Source organism: Prionailurus bengalensis, chromosome B2, assembly GCF_016509475.1.
Source record: "Prionailurus bengalensis isolate Pbe53 chromosome B2, Fcat_Pben_1.1_paternal_pri, whole genome shotgun sequence".
Taxonomy (NCBI): Eukaryota; Metazoa; Chordata; class Mammalia; order Carnivora; family Felidae; genus Prionailurus; species Prionailurus bengalensis.
The window spans coordinates 129,820,961-129,840,690 of record NC_057349.1 but is presented as its reverse complement, the minus strand read 5'-3'; the positions used below and the strand labels follow the sequence as shown (position 1 = coordinate 129,840,690).

The 19,730-nt window shown below is 43.6% G+C and overlaps 2 protein-coding genes across 13 annotated transcripts in view; one reads left to right on the top strand and one right to left on the bottom strand.

The window, feature by feature from the left end:
• PLAGL1 (PLAG1 like zinc finger 1) overlaps positions 1 to 4,286 on the top strand; it is a 74,121-nt gene extending 69,835 nt beyond the window's left edge. For 8 of the 11 annotated variants that reach the window (XM_043592518.1, XM_043592515.1, XM_043592522.1 and 5 more), the window contains one exon: positions 1,929 to 4,286. In XM_043592518.1, coding sequence (XP_043448453.1) covers positions 1,929 to 3,174 — 1,246 coding nt within the window. In that variant the 3' untranslated portion in view covers positions 3,175 to 4,286. Of the gene's footprint in view, positions 1 to 414; positions 543 to 1,928 lie in introns of all 11 variants that reach the window. The other 3 variants (XM_043592523.1, XM_043592525.1, XM_043592524.1) reach the window with 2 other exon arrangements.
• A 2,200-nt stretch (positions 4,287 to 6,486) lies between these two features.
• The window catches only part of ZC2HC1B (zinc finger C2HC-type containing 1B), a 41,931-nt gene continuing 28,687 nt past the window's right edge, over positions 6,487 to 19,730 (bottom strand). The window contains exons 5-8 of one of the 2 annotated variants that reach the window (XM_043592513.1): positions 17,749 to 17,888; positions 14,132 to 14,240; positions 7,164 to 7,248; positions 6,487 to 6,693 (exon numbers count right to left, since the gene is read on the bottom strand). In XM_043592513.1, coding sequence (XP_043448448.1) covers positions 7,178 to 7,248; positions 14,132 to 14,240; positions 17,749 to 17,888 — 320 coding nt within the window. In that variant the 3' untranslated portion in view covers positions 6,487 to 6,693; positions 7,164 to 7,177. The remainder of the gene's footprint in view (positions 6,694 to 7,163; positions 7,249 to 14,131; positions 14,241 to 17,748; positions 17,889 to 19,730) is intronic. The other variant, XM_043592512.1, reaches the window with a different exon arrangement.

The window sequence follows — 19,730 nt, the reverse complement described above, 5'->3', positions numbered from 1 at the left end:
ACTTGGGGACACACTTCTGCATGTCCCAGGTGCCTGTCGCACTGGCTCCTGTCTCTCCACAACTGTCTGTACCATTATACGTATCCCTGTGTACGCTGAGCTCTGGTGTCCTGGAGGGAAGGGACGGAAGGAACTTCCTTTTCCTTCTATCCCCTGCACTTAGTTGGCTTTTTGTTTTTAAAGGAGAAAGGGAGGTGACCTAAGGTTTTGCTTTATTTTTAAGAAAATGACAATTAGACTCAAATCACCTTTATGTTTTTGAACTGGCTTCCCAACAGCGGCTACTATAGACCCCTTACCAATTCTAGAAAAGGATCAGGAGTGGACAATGTAGGTTAGAAGGTTGGGTGAAAGGTATGATGAGTATCCTTTTGACTTCAACATATGGTCTTTAAAGAAATTCTTTTTTTACAGAATGAGTTGTTAGAAATTCTTTTGTACCCAAAGCCACAAGTTCAATTGCATCTCAGAGGCGTGCAGCCCGTCTCCAGTTCTTCAAGATCCCACTGAGACACCCTCAGCCTGCTTCGTGAAGGTCACTGGTAATTTCATTGGCAAAATTCAAAAGGGCTTTTTCTAGAAGGACTAAGCTTCTACAACAGTTCAACGTTTTCCTTTGAGGGGCGCGCCTGGGTGGCTCAGTCGGTGGAGCATCCGACTCTTGATTTCAGCTCAGCTCATGCTCTCATGGTTTGTGAGTTCAAGCCTGCGTGGAGCTTGCTTGGGATTCTCTCTCTCTGCTCACGCTCTCTCTCTCTCTGCTCACGCTCTCTCTCAAAATAAAAAAATGTTAAAAAAAAAAAAGTTTTCCTTTGAGCTTCAGGGACAAGCCATAGTCCTGTTAGTCGGTCTGAAACATCAAAATACCTGTATTATATTTGTAAAGCACAAATCCATTTTGGAAAACCATCACAATTCCATTTGTTGTAGTTCCACTGAGCTCCTAAAATCTAAACTCTGTTGATTTTTTAATTTTTATTATTTTTTAAATATAATTTATTGTCAAGTTGGCTAACATACAGTATATACATCACGAGAATCTACCCCTAAACTCTGTTGGTTTTAAAAAACAAAACAACCTCGATGAGGAAATCCTGTTTGTCATCCTTAAAACTTTAAAAAGGTTCATTTTAATAACTGAGTGTATCCTGTGAAACGCCAGGTCCTGTATGTTACTTGTACTTCCAGAACAGCATCCTTAATTGCAGCTTGTGGCTTGAAGTACAACCTAGGCTGCTTCACAAATGTTGTCGTTCGAGCCTCTGGAGACAGGGGCTGCACACCTCTGAGATGACAGCTGATAGAAAATCTTAAACAGGGGGCCGAGACTTGAGCATGAGGCTCAGGCTCACAGCACAGGTGGTGGGGTGGCATTCTGGGTTTTGGGTCCAACTGAGCACTCTCTGAGGTCAAGGATAGACTTTTCGTGTTATTTCTACGGCCTGAACTTTTTGCCTCAATTAATGAAACCAAGCAGGAATTGTACATAGGATAAAAACCTAAAATCTGGGAAGAGGGTGTGAAGGGGCGCATGGGTTCTGTGTAGAAGGTTAATTGGGTCACTTTTGAAAATTGAGTAATTTCCAGAGAGTATAGGACATCCATTGAACCCCTTCCTGAAAATGACATATTTTTAAATATTCGTATTTGCTTAGAAATCTTTGCCTATATGAGGAAAATAGGTTCTCAAAGAGTATTTTTTTACAGGTATGAAAATTGTATGATGCCTTTAGTGGTGCCTACTTTTTTTTATCACAGAGATATATATTTGTAGAATCCGGAAAGTCATGGAAAAGTTATTTTTTTTTAACGAAAATAATTTCTTACGCCTGCACCTAGAGAAAACTATTAACATTTTAATATTTTTCCTACACCTTTGACTGTTGAAATTTCAGAATGGACTCAATTTTTTTTCCTTCTGTTCCTAGGCACATGGCTACCCATTCGCCCCAGAAATCTCACCAGTGTGCTCACTGTGAGAAGACGTTCAACCGGAAAGACCACCTAAAAAACCACCTCCAAACGCATGACCCCAACAAAATGGCCTTTGGGTGTGAGGAGTGTGGGAAGAAGTACAACACCATGCTGGGCTACAAGAGGCACCTGGCCCTCCACGCGGCCAGCAGTGGCGACCTCACCTGCGGGGTCTGCGCCCTGGAGCTAGGGAGCACCGAGGTGCTGCTGGACCACCTCAAAGCCCACGCGGAAGAAAAGCCCCCCAGCGGCACCAAGGAGAAGAAGCACCAGTGCGACCACTGTGAGAGATGCTTCTACACCCGGAAGGACGTGCGGCGCCACCTGGTGGTCCACACAGGCTGCAAGGACTTCCTGTGCCAGTTTTGTGCCCAGAGATTTGGGCGCAAAGACCACCTCACGCGACATACCAAGAAGACACACTCGCAGGAGCTGATGAAAGAGAGTCTGCAGTCTGGAGACCTTCTGAGCACCTTCCACTCCATCTCTCCCCAGTTTCAGCTGAAGGCCGCCCCGCTGTCTCCCTTCCCTCTGGGGGCTCCCGCGCACGCGCAGAACGGGCTCGCCAGCGGCCTGCCCGCTGAGGTACACGGCCACGCCCACAACCCCTCGGATCCAGCCTCCCAGCCTGTACAGGCGCTGCCGGAGCCCCTGGCCCCCCTCCACCCCGTAACCTCTCCCAGCTCCCCTCCCGCGCCCCTCCAGAATCACAAGTACAACACCAGTTCTACCTCATACTCCCCACTTGCAAGCCTGCCCCTCAAAGCAGATACTAAAGGATTTTGCAATATCAATTTGCTTGAGGACTTGCCTCTGCAAGAGCCTCAGTCACCTCACAAGCTCAACCCAGGTTTCGATCCGGCTAAGGGAAGCGCTGGTAAAGTGAGCCTGCCCAAGGAGCTACCTGCAGATGCTGTGAACCTAACGATACCTGCCTCTCTGGACATTTCCCCCCTGTTGGGCTTCTGGCAGCTGCCCCCTCCTGCTACCCAAAACGCCTTTGGGAATGGCACTCTCACCCTGGGGCCTGGGGAGTCTCTGCCCCACAGGTTAAGCTGTCTGGGGCAGCAGCAACAAGATCCCTCACTAGCCATGAGCACTATGAGCCTGGGCCAGCTCCCCCTCCCCCCCATCCCCCATGTTTTCCCAGCTGGCACCGGCTCTGCTATCCTGCCTCATTTCCATCATGCATTCAGATGACTGGTTTTTAAAGCGTCCTTTTCTTATTCTGGAAGATGTGTTTTAAGGAGCATGTAAGCATCAGTTATGCTACAAGGAGAGATTTGGAAAGCGGGACTAGAAATACGGCTAATTCAGTGATGACTGGCTTGAGATAAGAGAGTTCTCGAACTGCATGTATCGTGCCAATTGTCCTGAGTGTTCATGCTTTGTACCAAATTTGATAAGCAAGTATTCTTTAATGGAACTGCAAATATTGTCAGAACCGACATCCAAACGAGGGCTGCTATATATAGGTGTTTGTCAAATTGAATTTAATCGTAAGCCATGATCATAATAATGTTAACTAATTTTATGTGGCACTGCCTAGTAAAGGGAACTATGGGAAGGTTTGGCTTTCTCCAAAATGGGAGAATTTTTAAAATACAAAATAACCTTTATATTGCATATTATAACTAGGCTGTGTATTTCTTTTCAGGGATTTTTCTACCTTCAGGGTTGGATGTAGTTTAGTTACTATTGCCATAGCCAACCTGTAGTTTTACAGAAACAATTTCTTGTGGAATAATAGACGTCTCCATTTTAAAAAAGCATTTTAAATGTAGTTTGAATATTTTCCACAAGATGCTACAATGTGAGTTATCACTTCATGTATCTTAAAAGACTAAACTGGTTGTCAGTTACATCTGACAGAAAAAAAAAAAATCACTGTGTAACCAGGTTAAGTGGTAAAATAATCCAGGCGTCAGTCAAAAGAAAGCATTTTGCTGACTTTAATATTGATTATATTTTTAACAGGAATTTAAGAAAATATTACTGGAATTTTAAAATATATATATATATTAAACAAGAATTTTCTTTGCTCTGTCTGGCTTAAAATACTACTCTGCTTAAGTATTATTTTTAATCACCAATAAATGCATTTAAATTCATCATTTAAGTCAATATTAGTTTTTTTCAAAAGGATAACATTTGCAATGTAACTATAATCTATGTCTTGAATTTGGTATCTAATGAGTTTAAGAATATAAAACCTAACCTTTTTTTTTTTTTAAAGCTCCTTTGTCTTTTGTGTTTAGAGGCTTTCTATATGAAGATATATCTTACATATAATAAACTCTACAAATCCTGCAGACTTGACTGATTTTTTTTTTTTACAAACTACACTCGCATAACCGTCCAGATTGGGATATAAAACATTTCCAGCTCCCTAGCTGGCTCCCTCATGCCCCCTCCTGGCCATTACTCCCCCCCACAGAAACTACTATTGTGACTTCTACTCAGCATCTGTTAGAAACTACCTTTTTTGGAGTAAATTAGGATTTAAGGTGGAAGCTTAAATGCTTCAGTTAAGTTCCCACCACTGTGACTTTATTTCTAAAAATTACTGATAAAACATTTTGAATTCTGCCATAATATTATGTAATTTATTTCTGATGCGGATGTCAGAGTACTAGCTACTGAAGTGTAGTCTATCCTGGACGACCATGTTCCAGTTTTACAATGGTCCTTACCATTAATTTCTAGTACAGATTAGAAATTTGCCTATTCCTTGTTGGGATTTCTTCAGAAAGTATTAGGACCCCTTGAATCTGAAAAGCCTATTTCTGCTTTGTCTCTGATTAGGATGGGGTTGGGGGGTGGGCCGAGAAAAGGAAGCCGTGAGAACCTTTGTCCGTCAAAGAAGCCTGTTAGCCAATGTGAGAGACCCTGGCCTGTAGCCCTTAATGGTGATGCTGATGAACACAGGGCACCAAGTGACCCAGGGCTTGGCTGGAGTATGGGGAACCAACATGGTGGATCCTTAAAGTACAGTTTAAGCTGTGGGTAGGAAATGAGAAAAAGGGGTAAAGTTTCTTCAGTAGGACTCCAGTGGGAGGCCTAGCTCCATTCCTATATCCACTCTTACCTGAGAGAAGGCAACCTGCCAGAGCATGACGAGAGTACTGGCTCACCTTAGCAAAATCTCCCAAGATCCACTTACGGAACCTTCCACAGATACTTTTACATGGCTTCGTAGTCTTCAGTCCAATCCAGAACACATACTTGATACACCTGAGCACAGAACATAGCGTTTGGTCCCAAAATACAGATCAAAAGAGTTCAGATGTTGTACTTGCTATACTACGAGTGGGAGTAGCTTGGGATTCTCCTATTTAAATTTAGACAGGAGGGGTGCCTGGGTGGCTCAATCAGCTAAGTGTCCGGCCTCGGCTCAGGTCATGATGTCATAGTTCGTGGTTTCAAGCCCCAAGTTGGGTTCTGTGCTGACAGCTCAGAGCCTGGTGCCTGCTTTGGATTCTGCGTCCTTCTCTCTGCCCTTCCCCTGCTCATGCTCTCTCTCAAAAATAAGCATTAAAAAAATAAAAATAAATCTAGGAAAAATGGGCTAATTCCTAATTTAAATTCCCTGAGTTCAAGAAAAAAACTGGGTGGTTTTGTGGGTTAAGCGCCCGACTTTGGTTTTGGCTCAGGTCATGATCTCACAGTTCGTGAGTCTGAGTCCTGCACAGGGCTCCATGCTGTCAGCGAGGAACCTGCTTGGGATTCTCTCTCTCCCTCCTCTGCCCCTCCCCCACTCAAAATAAATAAAAGCTTTAATTAAAAATAATCCTTGGGGCACCTGGGTGGCTTGGTCAGTTCAGCGTCTGACTTCAGCTCAGGTCATGATCTCACGGTTCGTGTCAGCTGTGCTCACAGCTCAGAGCCTGGAGCCTGCTTCGGATTTTGTCTCTCTCTGCCTCTCCCCTACTTGCACTCTGTCTCGCTCTGTCTCCAAAAGATGAATAAAACATTAAAACAATTTTTTTAAATAAAAATTCTTACATGAAAAAGCAGGAGTACAAAAGACTTTACAAAAAGAGTGTATTCACCCAGAGGACGGCAAGGAGAAGGAAGAGTTGAGACACCACCTCCCCACAGAGCCATAGAAACCGGAGGCAAACTGAGCAGGTGACTTCTGACCTGGCCATGAGAAACAGCCTGAGGCCTCTTAAGAGCATCCTTCCCACAGGACGGGAAGGTTCTTGTATCTTGTTCCTCCACTGCAGCGTTTCCCCCGAAATTGTGTGCACTGGTGTGGGACAATTCTTCGTCGTATACAGATGGAAACTTAGGATATTTACTAATTAAAGTTTATCAGAAGAAAATATCAAAAATGGGATTTCACATTATATAGACTGAAGCTGGATAAAAAACTGATTCTCCTAGTAAGTAAATAATGCCAGTAAATAGAACTCCAAAGACTGTTTCACCAAAAAGTTCTAACACCAAAGTAACATTTCTTTAAAGACCTATTAAATGTCCGAAAAAAACCACCAAAACTTCAACCACTTTCACGCAGGCTGATATGTTGTTTAATGATACTGTTTTGAAAATTTTAAAGGGAGTAAAGAAAAAGAAAATCTGAATCTGGTTTTTACTTGTTCTACATGACGTCTCAAGAAGAATCGTGGGCTTATGGAAGAGCTGTCCGCCTTTCCCCCCCCTTAGGTGGCATTCCTGGGTACACAGCCACGCAGGCTGATAAGGGGAGACCGTCTGAAAACAAAAAAAGGCATTTACTTTAGAACTTCATTGTTTCCACATTGAGAATGTTAAATAATATAGGCCTCATTACAGTTTTAACAACAAAAATCACAATATCAAAAAAAAAAAAAGTCTCCATAGCAGTCCGATTCAGTATCAATCTCAGGGAAATGGCCTTTTTGGGGGAAATGCGTGTGGAAGAAGGGACAGGGCTGTAGCCTTCCAGGTCAAAATGAGGGCTCATTCCCCTTTCCTGTGGTTTACCAGTCAGAAGCTGAATATCATTTTCAAACTATATGTTTAACAAAAGAGTATGTTTCAAGAGCATATATTTTGTTAATCCAAGGGAGGGTTTACCCAAATTTCTCTTTGGTTTGCCTGCTATGGATTCATTCTCTTAAAGGCTCAGTAACAGGATCTTACACATTAAATGATTAGCAACACCTGGATTAGAGGTTAATTTTTTTTTTTTTTCCCCTTACCTGGCCTCTAGGAGTTAATCTTTTTTAGAAGATTTAGTAAATGCTTGTCTGAGTTTTGCTCCAGAAGCAGGGTCCACTGCTAATCCTTTGCAGACATAAACAGATTTGTTATTATGTAAAAGCAAACATTAGCAAGAAAAAAAAAAAAAGGAATGATTATGAAATCCTCACACTGGATTCAGAAGTCTCTCCTTCCTTTTTGTTTTGTTCTGTTTTGTTTTGTAGCTATAGACAAATAATCAGTCTCTATCTTGGGCCAAATAATAAGGGAAACAGGGACAGTCCCAGGCACCTTCTCTATCTCTGCCCCTGGCGCTTCCCTTTCTCGCGGTTGGGCCCTCTGGGACCAGCACCTCAGGCGGGCCACCACTTATACAATCCGACTCTCCCCACTGCTGTCCTGGCTTTCGAAATGTTCCCTGAGCATATCGTGTCTTCACAGTTCTTTGCCGGCTCTCATTCCAGAAAGGGTTTGATAAGCCTTATGGAAGCATGAGATGCCTTTCCTCCCAGGGCTTATTTTCATAGCGATGGACTCATTCCACAAACAGGATTCTTTTCCTTTGTGCCCAGCAGCATTATTAGGTATCAGGGTGGAGGAGTTTGTAGATACAAGCCTGCCATACCATGGTCTGTTTTGTACTGCATGGTATGGGACAGGAGTCTCAGATAAATCTTTTTTTTTGTTTTGTTTTGTAAAATGGAACAATCCCCTTCTGTCCTACAGGCCTCCTTTCCACTCCGTGTTTTATGAAGGGGGAGTTACCAAACAACCCAAGGACACCGTGAATCAAACTAATCAAAAGACATGGGAGTAGAAAGAGTTTTCAGTGTTCCTTTTACTGAAAGTCCTACAAGTTTTAGGTCTTCCAAAGACTCGGCAACTGACCCTTTGATACTCGTTACATCTGCTACATAATTAAATTAGTAAGGAGGGGATGCCAGTGCAGGGAAGATGCTTACCTTCATCAAATCCGCTGGATCCAACAAAGTCGTGCAATACGATTCAGTGAATACATGACACAATATAGGTCTAGCGCCCAGAACTGTATTGACACAGTGATCGTAGTTGCTCTGTATGAAAGTCCTGGAGAAGCTTCGCTCAGCAGCACCTTCTCAGAAACCCAGTCCCTTTTACACCCAAACCCTCGAGCAAATAGCCACCGGTTGTATATTTGCTAACTAGGCTATAAACTCACTTTGCAACTGAACATCAGAATCTTCGTGTGAGTAAAAGATCTATGTGTCTTTTTCCACAACAATTTCCATACATAAGTATTACAGGTAATGATTACAATATTATCAATGCCTATCTCCTTAATGTTTTCATTTCTGACCCAGTTCTCCCAGACAAAGGTCTGGTCGGCTCTACCCCTTTCGATGAAGTGGCTTGAGCCAGTTCCTTAGGCTTTCTGTGCTTCCCTCACCTGTAAACCAGGAACAGGACAATTACGTGTGCACTGTATTACTGTGAGGTGTGAACGAGTTGATACATGACGTGCTCAGAAGACTGCTCGACGTCAGTCTGGGCCATCAGTCAGTCTGGGCCATCATCCATGAAGAAGGGAATTACTTAGCACAGCAAAAAAGTGGATACCACCTAGCTGCTCACTACCAGGAAAAGAACTAAATAAGTAATCTGTGATACAGTGCTCGAAGACAAAACTCTTTTTGCCATAGGGAAATCTTCAAAATGTGTTAGTGAAAAAAAGTGAGGATGAGTAGAGGGGCTATGATCCCAAACTTTGATAAAAGGGAAAAAAAAAGAAAGTGTAAGTAGAGGAAAATGGAAAACGGTATCGGTGTTAACAGTGGTCATGTCAGGATATGGAATTATGAGTGTCTTTTATTTTCTTCTTCTTCTCCATTTTCCAGTATTTTCCACACTAAGCATTAATTTCCTACGTGATACTTTTTAAAAAATGCTCCCTCAAAAGAATTTTCTGCAGACAAACAAAATAGCTCGAAATGAGAAATCCCAGGCCATCGTGATTGCCTAACTTATGCAGCCACCAGTGACGGAGGAGGCAACATCAGCGTCTGCGTTTATCACATCCAGTCTGGGTGCCTCACTGAGCATTTATGACCCTCCTTGCTCCAGGGCCAGCCTTCCGTTCTAACTTGATTTTCTGCTCACACCCCAACTCGTTGCTATGCTTTGGGCCATTTGTTTCCGAAGTATGTCTTCTGCATTTTCCTTTTCTTATCTTTGTTTGTTCCATCTTCAATTTTTCTCCACTGGTCAAAATCTAGCTCACCCTGAAAGCTCATCCCGAATGCCTCCGCCCCCATGAAGCTTCCTCTCTCTCAGGCTGACACGTCCTCCATAAAGCCTCCTGAGCAAACATGATTTTCTTGTATTCCCTTAGGACTTTCACTTCTAATTGTTAAATACTTGACATAATTTTTAACTGCCTCTTCTCTTAGACTTTTAAGAATCTACGGGCATAAGAAATAACCATGCATAATATGTTCAATGAATGAATCCTCTGAACATCCACGGCAGCTGCTGTGTCAACTTCATACATCACATGCTTTCTTGAATCAGAGATCTTCCCGCACACGCTTATCTTCTCCTAAGATTGTGACTTTTGCACACGTATCTCCCCTGACTGAATTTAGAACAAAATGCTGTACCTGGAAGGTACTACATGTTTATTTTACTCAAGAGAGGTTAAGAATGAAAGCCAGAGTTTTAGAGAGTTAACCGCCAGCTAGATGATAGACAATAATAGGATTTATGTGGAAGGCGAGTGACACCAAGTGGCCTAAACTACTGATTATCAATCTAGAAATAGCAAAGCCCAGCAACCACAATTTTTTAAAAGATTCTCCTATTCTCAAATACACTGAGACCGAGCTGAACAGAAACAACGGACAGTAAGATGCAGATCTGATTCATATCAGAGCCTCTTTATATTAGTGAAAGGCAATGTTTTTCTCTAAGCCTTAAACATTTTTAAGAATTCATCTCCCCTGAGATGAATATACTTCTTATATGTTCAGCATGCTTTCTCCCCAGAATGACTCCAAATGAAATGTTAACTAATTTAAAGGCATACCAACCGGAGACTTTATATTTAAATGTAAGCAGGTGACACTACAGGAAAAGACAAGGAATTCAATTTTTTTTTTAATGCTTATTTTGAGAGAGAGTGCCTGTGCACATGGGGTAGGGGAGAAAGAGAGGGACAGCGAGAATCCCAAGCAGTGTCCAGGCCATCAGCACAGAGCCCAACACGGGCTCGATCTCACAAGCTGCGAGATCACGACCTAAGCTGAAATGAGGAGTCAGAGGCTTAACTGACTAAGCCACCCAGGCACTCCAAGAAATTAAAATTTAAAAGCATCTTAAACCTGAAATAAAACAAAAACTACCTCTTTTTTTTTTTTTTAACATTTATTTATCTTTGAGAAACAGAAAGAGACAGAGCATGAGCAGGGAAGGGGCAGAAAGAGAAGGAGACACAGAATCCGAAGCAGGCTCCAGGCTCTAAGAAAGCGGTCAGCACAGAGCCTGATGCGGGGCTCGAACTCTCAAACTGTGAGATCATAACCTGAGCCGAAGTCGGACGCTCAACCGACTGAGCCACCCAGGCACACCAAAACAAAAACTACCTCTTAAAGCTAATTAACATGACAATTCTAATTCACATGCCAATAATTTAAGTGGGAAATTACAGAATCAAGATATCTACTTCTCTCCCATATATTTCATTCAAAAAAGTGTTTCTCAAATATCTCATATGTGCTCTAAACAGTTCCAACAGGTAGAGATACAGCAGAATTAAAAATAGACAAACGAGGGGCGCCTGGGTGGCGCAGTCGGTTAAGCGTCCGACTTCAGCCAGGTCACGATCTCGCGGTCCGGGAGTTCGAGCCCCGCGTCAGGCTCTGGGCTGATGGCTCAGAGCCTGGAGCCTGTTTCCGATTCTGTGTCTCCCTCTCTCTCTGCCCCTCCCCCGTTCATGCTCTGTCTCTCTCTGTCCCAAAAATAAATAAACGTTGAAAAAAAATTAAAAAAAAAAAATAGACAAACGAGACAGATCCTAGCCTTCTTGAAACTTAAACTCCTTTTTGGTGGTGGGAGAAAAATATATATAGAATATTAAATGGTAATAAATTCTATATTAAAAAACTACAAAGGGGGAGAGCACATGGGTGGCTCAGTAGGTTAAGCATCTGACTCTTGGTTTTGGCCTAGGTCACGATCTCATGGTTTGTGAGTTCGAGCCCCATGTCAGGCTCTGCGCTGGCAGCACGGAGCCTGCTTGGGATTCACTTTTTCTCTCTCTCTTCTCTCTCTCTCTGCCCCTCCCCTGCTAGAGCGTGCATGCTCTCTTTCAAAATAAATAAATAGACACTAAAAAAGTTTTTAAAAAGACTACAAAGGGAATTATGGAGGGTTTAAGTTTAAACACAGAGGTTGGGGGGGGGGGTCACTCTGAAGACGACACTCACTAATGACCTGAAGGGAGTGAGCAGTGCAGGTCGGTGGGGGACTATTTTGGTCTTCAGCCAAAGGAGCAACAAGAGCCCTGGGTCAGGAGTGTGCAGGCCTGTTACCGCCTAGAACAATACAGGGGCGCCTGGGGGACTCCGTCAGTTAAGTGTCCGACTTCAGCTCAGCTCACGATCTCAGTTTGTGAGTTCGAGCCCCGCGTCGGGCCCTGTGATGACAGCTGGGAGCCTAGAGCCTGCTTTGGATTCTGTGTCTCCCTCTCTCTCTGCCCTTCCCCCACTCATACTCTCTCTCAAAAATAAATAAACATTAAAAAAAATTTTTTTAAAGAACACAGAGGTGGTGGTGGTATAGAACCCAGTGTGAGCCATGTTAAAAAATGTGCCTTTTAGCCACATCACAGTGGTCATAAACCACCATAACTCGTCGAGAGCAAACATAATACTATTTTGCTTAGACCTGCTGGCTATTAATCTATTTTCTGATATATTAGAATGGTGTCTATAACATTCTGCCTAGTGTCAAGTGCTGGGACATATCAGATCCCAAGACATATTATGGGATGTGTCACATACTGTGACATGAGACTTCTGAGTTGTAGTTTAGGACTTTTTCACTTACGCCTTGCTGCTACTTTGAAGAAATTACTTAGCTCAAGCCAAAAAAACCTCTTCCTTTATTTTCAACACTGTTTCATCCTGACACACTGTCTTCTCGAACCATTCCCAATCGGTTTGCAAATTTACTAGACCAAGGAATGAAGGCCCTATCTCCACTGCTGCACTCAGACTGGACTTTGCACATTGTCAGAGTTCTCTAATCATGATGAATTTAGAAATATTCCCTCCTGGCAAGTAAGGTTCAAGCTCAAACTTAAAAGAGGGCCTTTCACTGGAAGGGAGGCAATATAATCTTTGGAAAAAATAAGGAAAGAAACTATAATAGAAAGAATTTGTCTCTCCTGAAGGACACTAATCTATAATTTAGAAAAATAGCAAGTTTTACCAAATAAACACACGTACAATTTGAATTTATTTTTCTCTAAGTGAAAACTAAAACCCCATTGTTAAGTTTTCACAGATCAGGAAAAAAATGAATGGATTGGGCTTACAGGCCTGTAGGGAATCTTTTTCCAATGTCCCATTCCATTTTTAGCCCATGATAAACAACTCACGAGGAATTTCAAAACTACAAAAGCTTTCTGGTGTGGCGACTTTATAAGCTTTGAGACTGGCAGTTCCTGGTCTGATTCTGAGAACTTCTTCAAAATATGACTTCTGGTCAGAGGCAACAATATGGTCGTGAGTGAATTCACATTGCCTTCATAGCATAATGTTGATCATAAGAAGAATGCCACATTTATTAAGGCAGCTGAGTGCAGAGGGGAAACACATGTAGGTTTACCGGTCGTGTGCCTTGAACAAATAACTTCTCCTCTCCGAGCCTCTTTCCCTTTCCACAGATTAAAACATTCGGGAGATTATTAGGAGGATAAAATGAAATGGTTCTAGCACATAGGAAGTGCTTTAATGGTGGTTATGCCTTTCTGCTACTTGGAAGAAATTGTTTAGTTCTAGCAAGGAAAATTTCCCTTTTTTTTTCTTTCCCAGCTTTATTGAGATATAATTGATTAGAACATTGTGAAGGTTTAAGGTGCACAACAGGATGGTTTGATACACATATATCTTGCAAAATAACTACCACAAAAAATTTTACACATCCATCACCTCACATAGTTACTTTTGGTGGGTGTGTGTGGTGAGGCTATTTAAGATCTACTCTCTTAGCAAGTTTCAAGTATATAACACAATATTTTTAACAAAAGTCCCCATGCCATACATTAGATCCCCGGCACTTACAACTGGGAGTCTGTACCCTTTGACCATCATTTCCCCAACCCCACCTTCACCTAGGACAAACACCATTCTACTTCTGTTTTTATGAGTTCAACTTCTTTTAGATTCCATATGTCAGTGTGATCACACGGTATTTATCTTTCTCTGTCCGAACTATCTCACTTAGGATAATGATCTTAATGTCCGTCCGTGTTGTCACAGAAGGCAGAATTTCCTTCTTTTCTATGGCTACATAACATTCCATCATGTCTATATGCAACGTCTTTAACTCTTCATCCAGCAGCACTTAGGTTGTTGCCATGTCTTGGCTCTTCCATTTTCTTCTCTTATTTTCCACACCATACCTGACACACTGCTATATCCCATTCTTAACCTCTTTTCAATTTCACAAGACCAGAGAAGGATGGCTCTAGACCGTCCTGTTGTAATCGTATCTGACTCTGTATATCAACAGAGTTATCAAATCCCGATAAATTCGGAAACACTCCTTCTTGGCAAATAAGTGTTAACCTCAAACAAAACCACATATCTTTACACCCAAAAGCGACACTGTATGTCACAGCTTTCTTCAACCGCCAACAAATCCCAAAGCCAACAGTGGTTCCCCTCTGGTCCCTCATCCGATAGCCGACTCGCTCGCTCCGACTCACCTGGCCTAGCTGGGACCACAGTCGGGGATCCCAGGGCCCTGTTCTGCAGCAACACTCTCACGGCACTGGTTACAGTTGGCTCTTTTTTTGGACTCATCTGAGCCCTAGCCTACAGGAAGAGCAAGAGAGACGGGGAACAAGTCTGTAACCTCAGGTAGCACTCAGGAGGTAAAGCTGTTGCCACTTAACCAGTAGCAGATGGGGGTCAGCTCCAGGACATGCTGCACCCACGGGGAGGGGACACACACACACCCTGTACCCTCGTTCGCCTGTCCTTCCTGCTGGTTCTCAGAGTCACGTCTGGGTTTTGGCACTTGCACTCCATAATCAACCCCTGAGGGGAGTGGTGATATGTTAATCCTGTAAAATTCATTGTATGGAGACATAAGAAATCACTTAATGTCAATAAGGACAGTTATGGAACATTTTAGTTGTTCATTTTACTTGAGGATGATTTTGTTTTTAAATCCACGAACGGAGAAGAAAAACAGACGTTGGCAGGCAGCACATGTTTTAAACACAGAATTCCATCATCTCCACACCACGCCCCTCCCTGCCGCGCAGCGGTAGCTGAACAGTTACATTAATACAGAATAAGGACCCGAAGGTCCTTGGGGGCTTCCTACCTAGCTACCGGTCCCAACATCTCCATGGCAACTACTGTATAAAGATAACCTGCTACTCCAAGTGAGAGTTCTCACGTGGGCAAGGATAGCCGCGGGGCTACAGCAGGCAGCTCATCCCCATGCAGACAAAGACAGCTATTTCCAGAGGCCCGTACTGGTCTCTTTTGGTGAAGGCTATAACACATTTTTAAAGTTGATTATGTTTAAAATAGAAACACATTTCAGCTGTGCTGTTAACAGCCCTTCAGCAGTAAGACGACCCCTCCCGTCTTGCGCCACTCTGAATGGGCCCCACTATTAGCCCGGCCCCTGAGTGGCGAAGCTGGCAGAAGACAAACAAGGGCTGCTGTTCAGATACACTCCACGGGGAGTTTCCTCAGAAAGCAGCTAATTTTTCTTCTGCGCTCCCAATCACCACTTAGTTCTGGAAAACAAGGAGAGGAACAGGGCCAAGTCACTGGTTACACTCAGGACGGCCAGCTGGCCTTCTTCAGGAATAAAAAGCACTTCCGTTTGCTGCTTCCCTGGGCTCCCTTTGGCCCCACTAATGTGACGAACTTCGTGAACTGGTTAGAACATTTCGAAGAAATGTAATGCGCCCTTCCCTGCTTTAGAAGGTATAGGTAGAGTTTTACTTAGAAAACTTTTCCGGGGTGCCCGGGGGGCTCGGTCGGTTGAGTATCCATCCGACTCTTGGTCCTGGCTCAGGTCATGATCTCACTGTTCGTGGGTTCAAGCCCCACGTCGGACTCTGTGCTGACAGCCTGCTTGGGATTCTCTTGCTCTCTCTCTCTCTCTCTCTCTCTGCCCCTCCCCCACTAGCGCTCACTGTCTCTCACACTCTCAGAAATAAATGAATAAACTTTTTAAAAAATTTTTCAAAAAAAAAAAGAAATTTTAAGAAAGAAAACTTTTCCAACTCAGTTGAACTCAAGCCCAAAGCATCATACACCCCCCCAGATTGTGGTGCCTGTCCCACTGACAAGAGAGGATGGCCAGAGAGGAGGAGGAGGGTGGGGCAGCGTGGAAAGAGGAAAGGCAGAGGAGACCTGTGTGCAAGCCACTTTGCTTATGTTGTCTATAATCCTCGCAACAATGTGGCAAGGTACGGATTAAAGTGAGTCTCAAAGAATTTGTCTAAGTTTACTACGGATAATAAATTAAAGAATTGAAAGTCAAACCCTAACTAGCGATTGCAGAATCTGGGTTCCTTCCACGCCGCACTGCTCCCATGCTATTGCAGGTATAAAGATTGAATCTCTACAACTGTATTTATCATAACCACCCTGCCTGCTCCACCAACACATCTATCTCCTGCTTCCTGTGTTTCTTTATCTAGATGTATAGTATACTACCTTCTCAGGCTCCGAAGCTAAAATCCTTGTCAACCCTGATCCTCTTTTAGCCCATATCCAATCGGCATCTCAGACCCCCCATTTTCAAATTCTTCCTCCGCATACAACCCGTGAGTCCTCTTTCTCTGGTCCCGCATTCTTTATCTGTTGCTGGGACTCCTAACCGTGGCCAATCCATCTGACCACTAGTGGCAAAGGTGATCCTTCTAAAACACCAATTGTGTCACTCCAGTCTGCACTATTCAACCCGTTGACACTGCCCACAGAATGACACAGGAGGCAGGTCACAACCAGACAGGAGAGCTAAGAAAGGTGATCTGCAGAGAAGGGAGCTAGCAGAAGCATGCCAGGAAGAAGGGACAAGTTGAGAAAGTGGAGAGGATGACTTCCTGGGTTCAGGGGGGACTTCCCAGTTCCTGTGTGAGGTCCTCAGATTTGAGGGCATCTCGCCACTTCCTCTTTTCCTCCTCTCTGAACTGACTCGAGTGGAAGCCCTTCTAGATCTGATGCCCCCTCACCTGCCCCTTCCCCCTCGCACACAGGCACTCCTCAGGCCACAAACTGGATATTTTGTGTGCAATATCCTTCCCAACCCCCACTCCAGGCTGCTGAACCCATCTGATATTCAAGGAGAAATGCTGCTCTTCTTTGAAGGCTCCCATGGATCTCACTGGCCTCTTCCTCCATAGCGCTCCTGCACAGGTCAAATCCCACAGCTTCCGACTGCCTCGTTTCCAAGCCCTCCTCCACCTCTGTTGAATTACAAATGCTGATCAATCAGCACCTAGCACAGTGTCTGGGACAGAACAGACACTCAGTAACTGTCCACTGTGTATGGAGACAGAGCTCAGAGTCCAGAGTCCGCGGGATATGCTACTGTTGGACAAGCTCCCACCCCCTATTACATACTGGATTTTGTGGAAATCTTTCTCAATGTTTCATACCCTCAAGTATTCAGGCCAGTTTAATCTTTCCTTGGCATCGGAGTCATGTTATGAGACTAACAGTCTCCATAGTATATCGTAAGTTATATCCCTGGGGCCGCTGATGTGTGTGAAGCTGTTTGCCGGACCTCAGTTCTGTTTTCATTAGTCTGTTGTCTTCCGGATCAGCCCGTCCATTTACTTACCCGTACCTATTTGTAACAGCCTGTTTCCATTCATTTACTTTACCTTGCTGATTCTATGGCTTTAAAGAAAAGGCTGCAGACCCCTCCTCTATCAGAGAACAACACAGACGACCTACAGAACAGGTCTTCCTTACGACAGCTTGCCCACTCGGCCAGCCCCGCTTCAGGTTCGGAGTGCTTTTCTGGATGACTAAGGCTGATAGTTACTGTTGCATACATGCACAGGGTTTTACCGTAACACTACAGAAACACTACTTATATATTCAAGGCTTCATCCTGAGAAGCTTCAAACACTGTAGAAATATTTTTTTCTATAATATCCAAAGGTGCTGCTAGCTAGAAAGCATGCCTCAAAAGAAGCCAACTTCCATGAGGATGAATGACAGTGAGTAGCGACCTTGATCCTTATACTTCTGGGGATGGGTAATTTAGGTTCCCTAGCAAACCCTACCTGCTCACCCCGAACACACAAGGGCACAGAGCCAACACCTGGGGAGAGATAGTTACCTGCACCCTGGATGCCATTTTGGCTGCTGTCTGGGCTGGATCAAAGACTCGGCGAGAAGACTGATCCTTGCAGAAATTAATATGCCGACTGGCGGCGGTTTCATTAAACCTCCTCATACAGTATGGGCACTGAATATAATCTAAATGCAAAGATAACAACGAAAGGCAATCAATGTTTCAAAAACAACTCTGGAATGGGCTATATGAAATGAAATAAATGAGATATGACCTCTGCTCCAACATAAAAGAGCAAAAGTCTCAGACTATGGTTTGAGACAGTGTTATGCCCGAGGGAAAGGTGTACAAGGGTGGAAATAAAGGACAGAGCATGGGGAGACATCTTTCTCCTGTATACATTTATTTCAATTAAATGTGTCTCTTTAAAATGTTTATGTGGTATTTTCTTTTTTTTCATTTTTAAATTTTTGTTTTAACGTTTATTTATTTTTGAGACAGAGAGAGACAGAGCATGAACGGGGGAGGGTCAGAGAGAGGGAGGCACAGAATCTGAAACAGGCTCCAGGCTCTGAGCGGTCAGCACAGAGCCTGATGCGGGGCTCGAACTCACGGACCGGACTGCGAGATCATGATCTGGGCCGAAGTCGGACGTTCAACCGACTGAGCCACCCAGGTGCCCCATATGTGGTATTTTCTTAGACAATAGACTCATTATATTTAGGCACTTCTCAATTAAATGAGATATTCAGTGAATCCTTATGTAAAGAAAACAGTCCTAGGATCACAGACAGTTGGTTTTGATGATGGTGAAGAACACAAAAAATAAAAAGCCCAGGCTGTGGTACTGGGTGGGACGGAAGGTCACCAGAGAGGTTATGGGGCTCCTCTTGCTCTTTATAGAAGGAGGAAGGTGTTTCAAATTTGTGGGTTTGGGGGATGGGATTTGAAGTCAGTGTCGCTGGCAGAAAAACACACTACTTTTGCAGTGGTTGATTTTTTTTTTTTTTTTTTTTTTTTTTTTTTTTTACTCAACTCCTAAATAAGGAGGCAAATAATAAGTTCAGGAAGGAGGTAAAGGAAAAAGAAAAAGGTGGGGTTCAAAAAGGAGAAAGGGGAAAGCAGGAGGAGTGGTAGGAAAGCTTCAGGGTCAGAACCTTCCGGACAGCTCTGTGGGCACCAGGACCCTCTGTGCTGCTGCCCACTGCTCTCCGTTTGGCCCTTGTTTGTAATGACTAACCAGTGAGCGCAAGGGGATGTGCCAGAACCACGGCCTTTGTAGAATGAGGAGGCGTTCATGGCAAAGCCATTTTGGAGCCCACCCCTCTGAAGTGCGCGGGAACGTGAGGTTTTCTTTTTGTTTTGTTTTAGGCACCGGTAAGGGATGACAAAGTGGATAGGAGCACTAGAAGAGAGCAACATTCCCCTTCCCCCCTGCCAGGAAAGATCTGAGACAGCACCGATCTTACGCTTGGTACGGAAATTTGGATTAGTATATAGTCACCCACATCCACATCTACACGGGTGCATGACTGTTTGAAGCAGTGATGTCTTCAAGATTAAGAGTCTTTTTGAAGGCATCTTCTAAAACAATTTGGGAGAGTTTTGTTGGAACAAATCATTTCCTAGAATGAATACTAGTAAAGTGTAATAATTGGCATATATAAGAAATTGGAATATAACAGATGAGCACTTAGCCTAACCTTTTATTTCACATCCTAAAAGGCAGTATGTAATCATCAATTCAATCTGTATTGAACACCTATTACGTGCCCGGCACTGGTTTATAGTTGGGGGCACAAAGACTCTGCAGAAACAAAGTTTTCCCGCAGTGGTAAAGGTTTTTCCCTTGAACAGAATAAAATAGGGCAGCATTGGGAAATGATGAAGGCCCTGCAGCCTGCCTGACTGGTTTTGAACCTGAGCTCTTCACCTGCTACATGCGCGAACATCGGCAAGTTACTCAATATCCCTTAAGCTTCGATTTCCCCAGTCCCTACACAGCACCTATTTCATCAGGCTGTTGT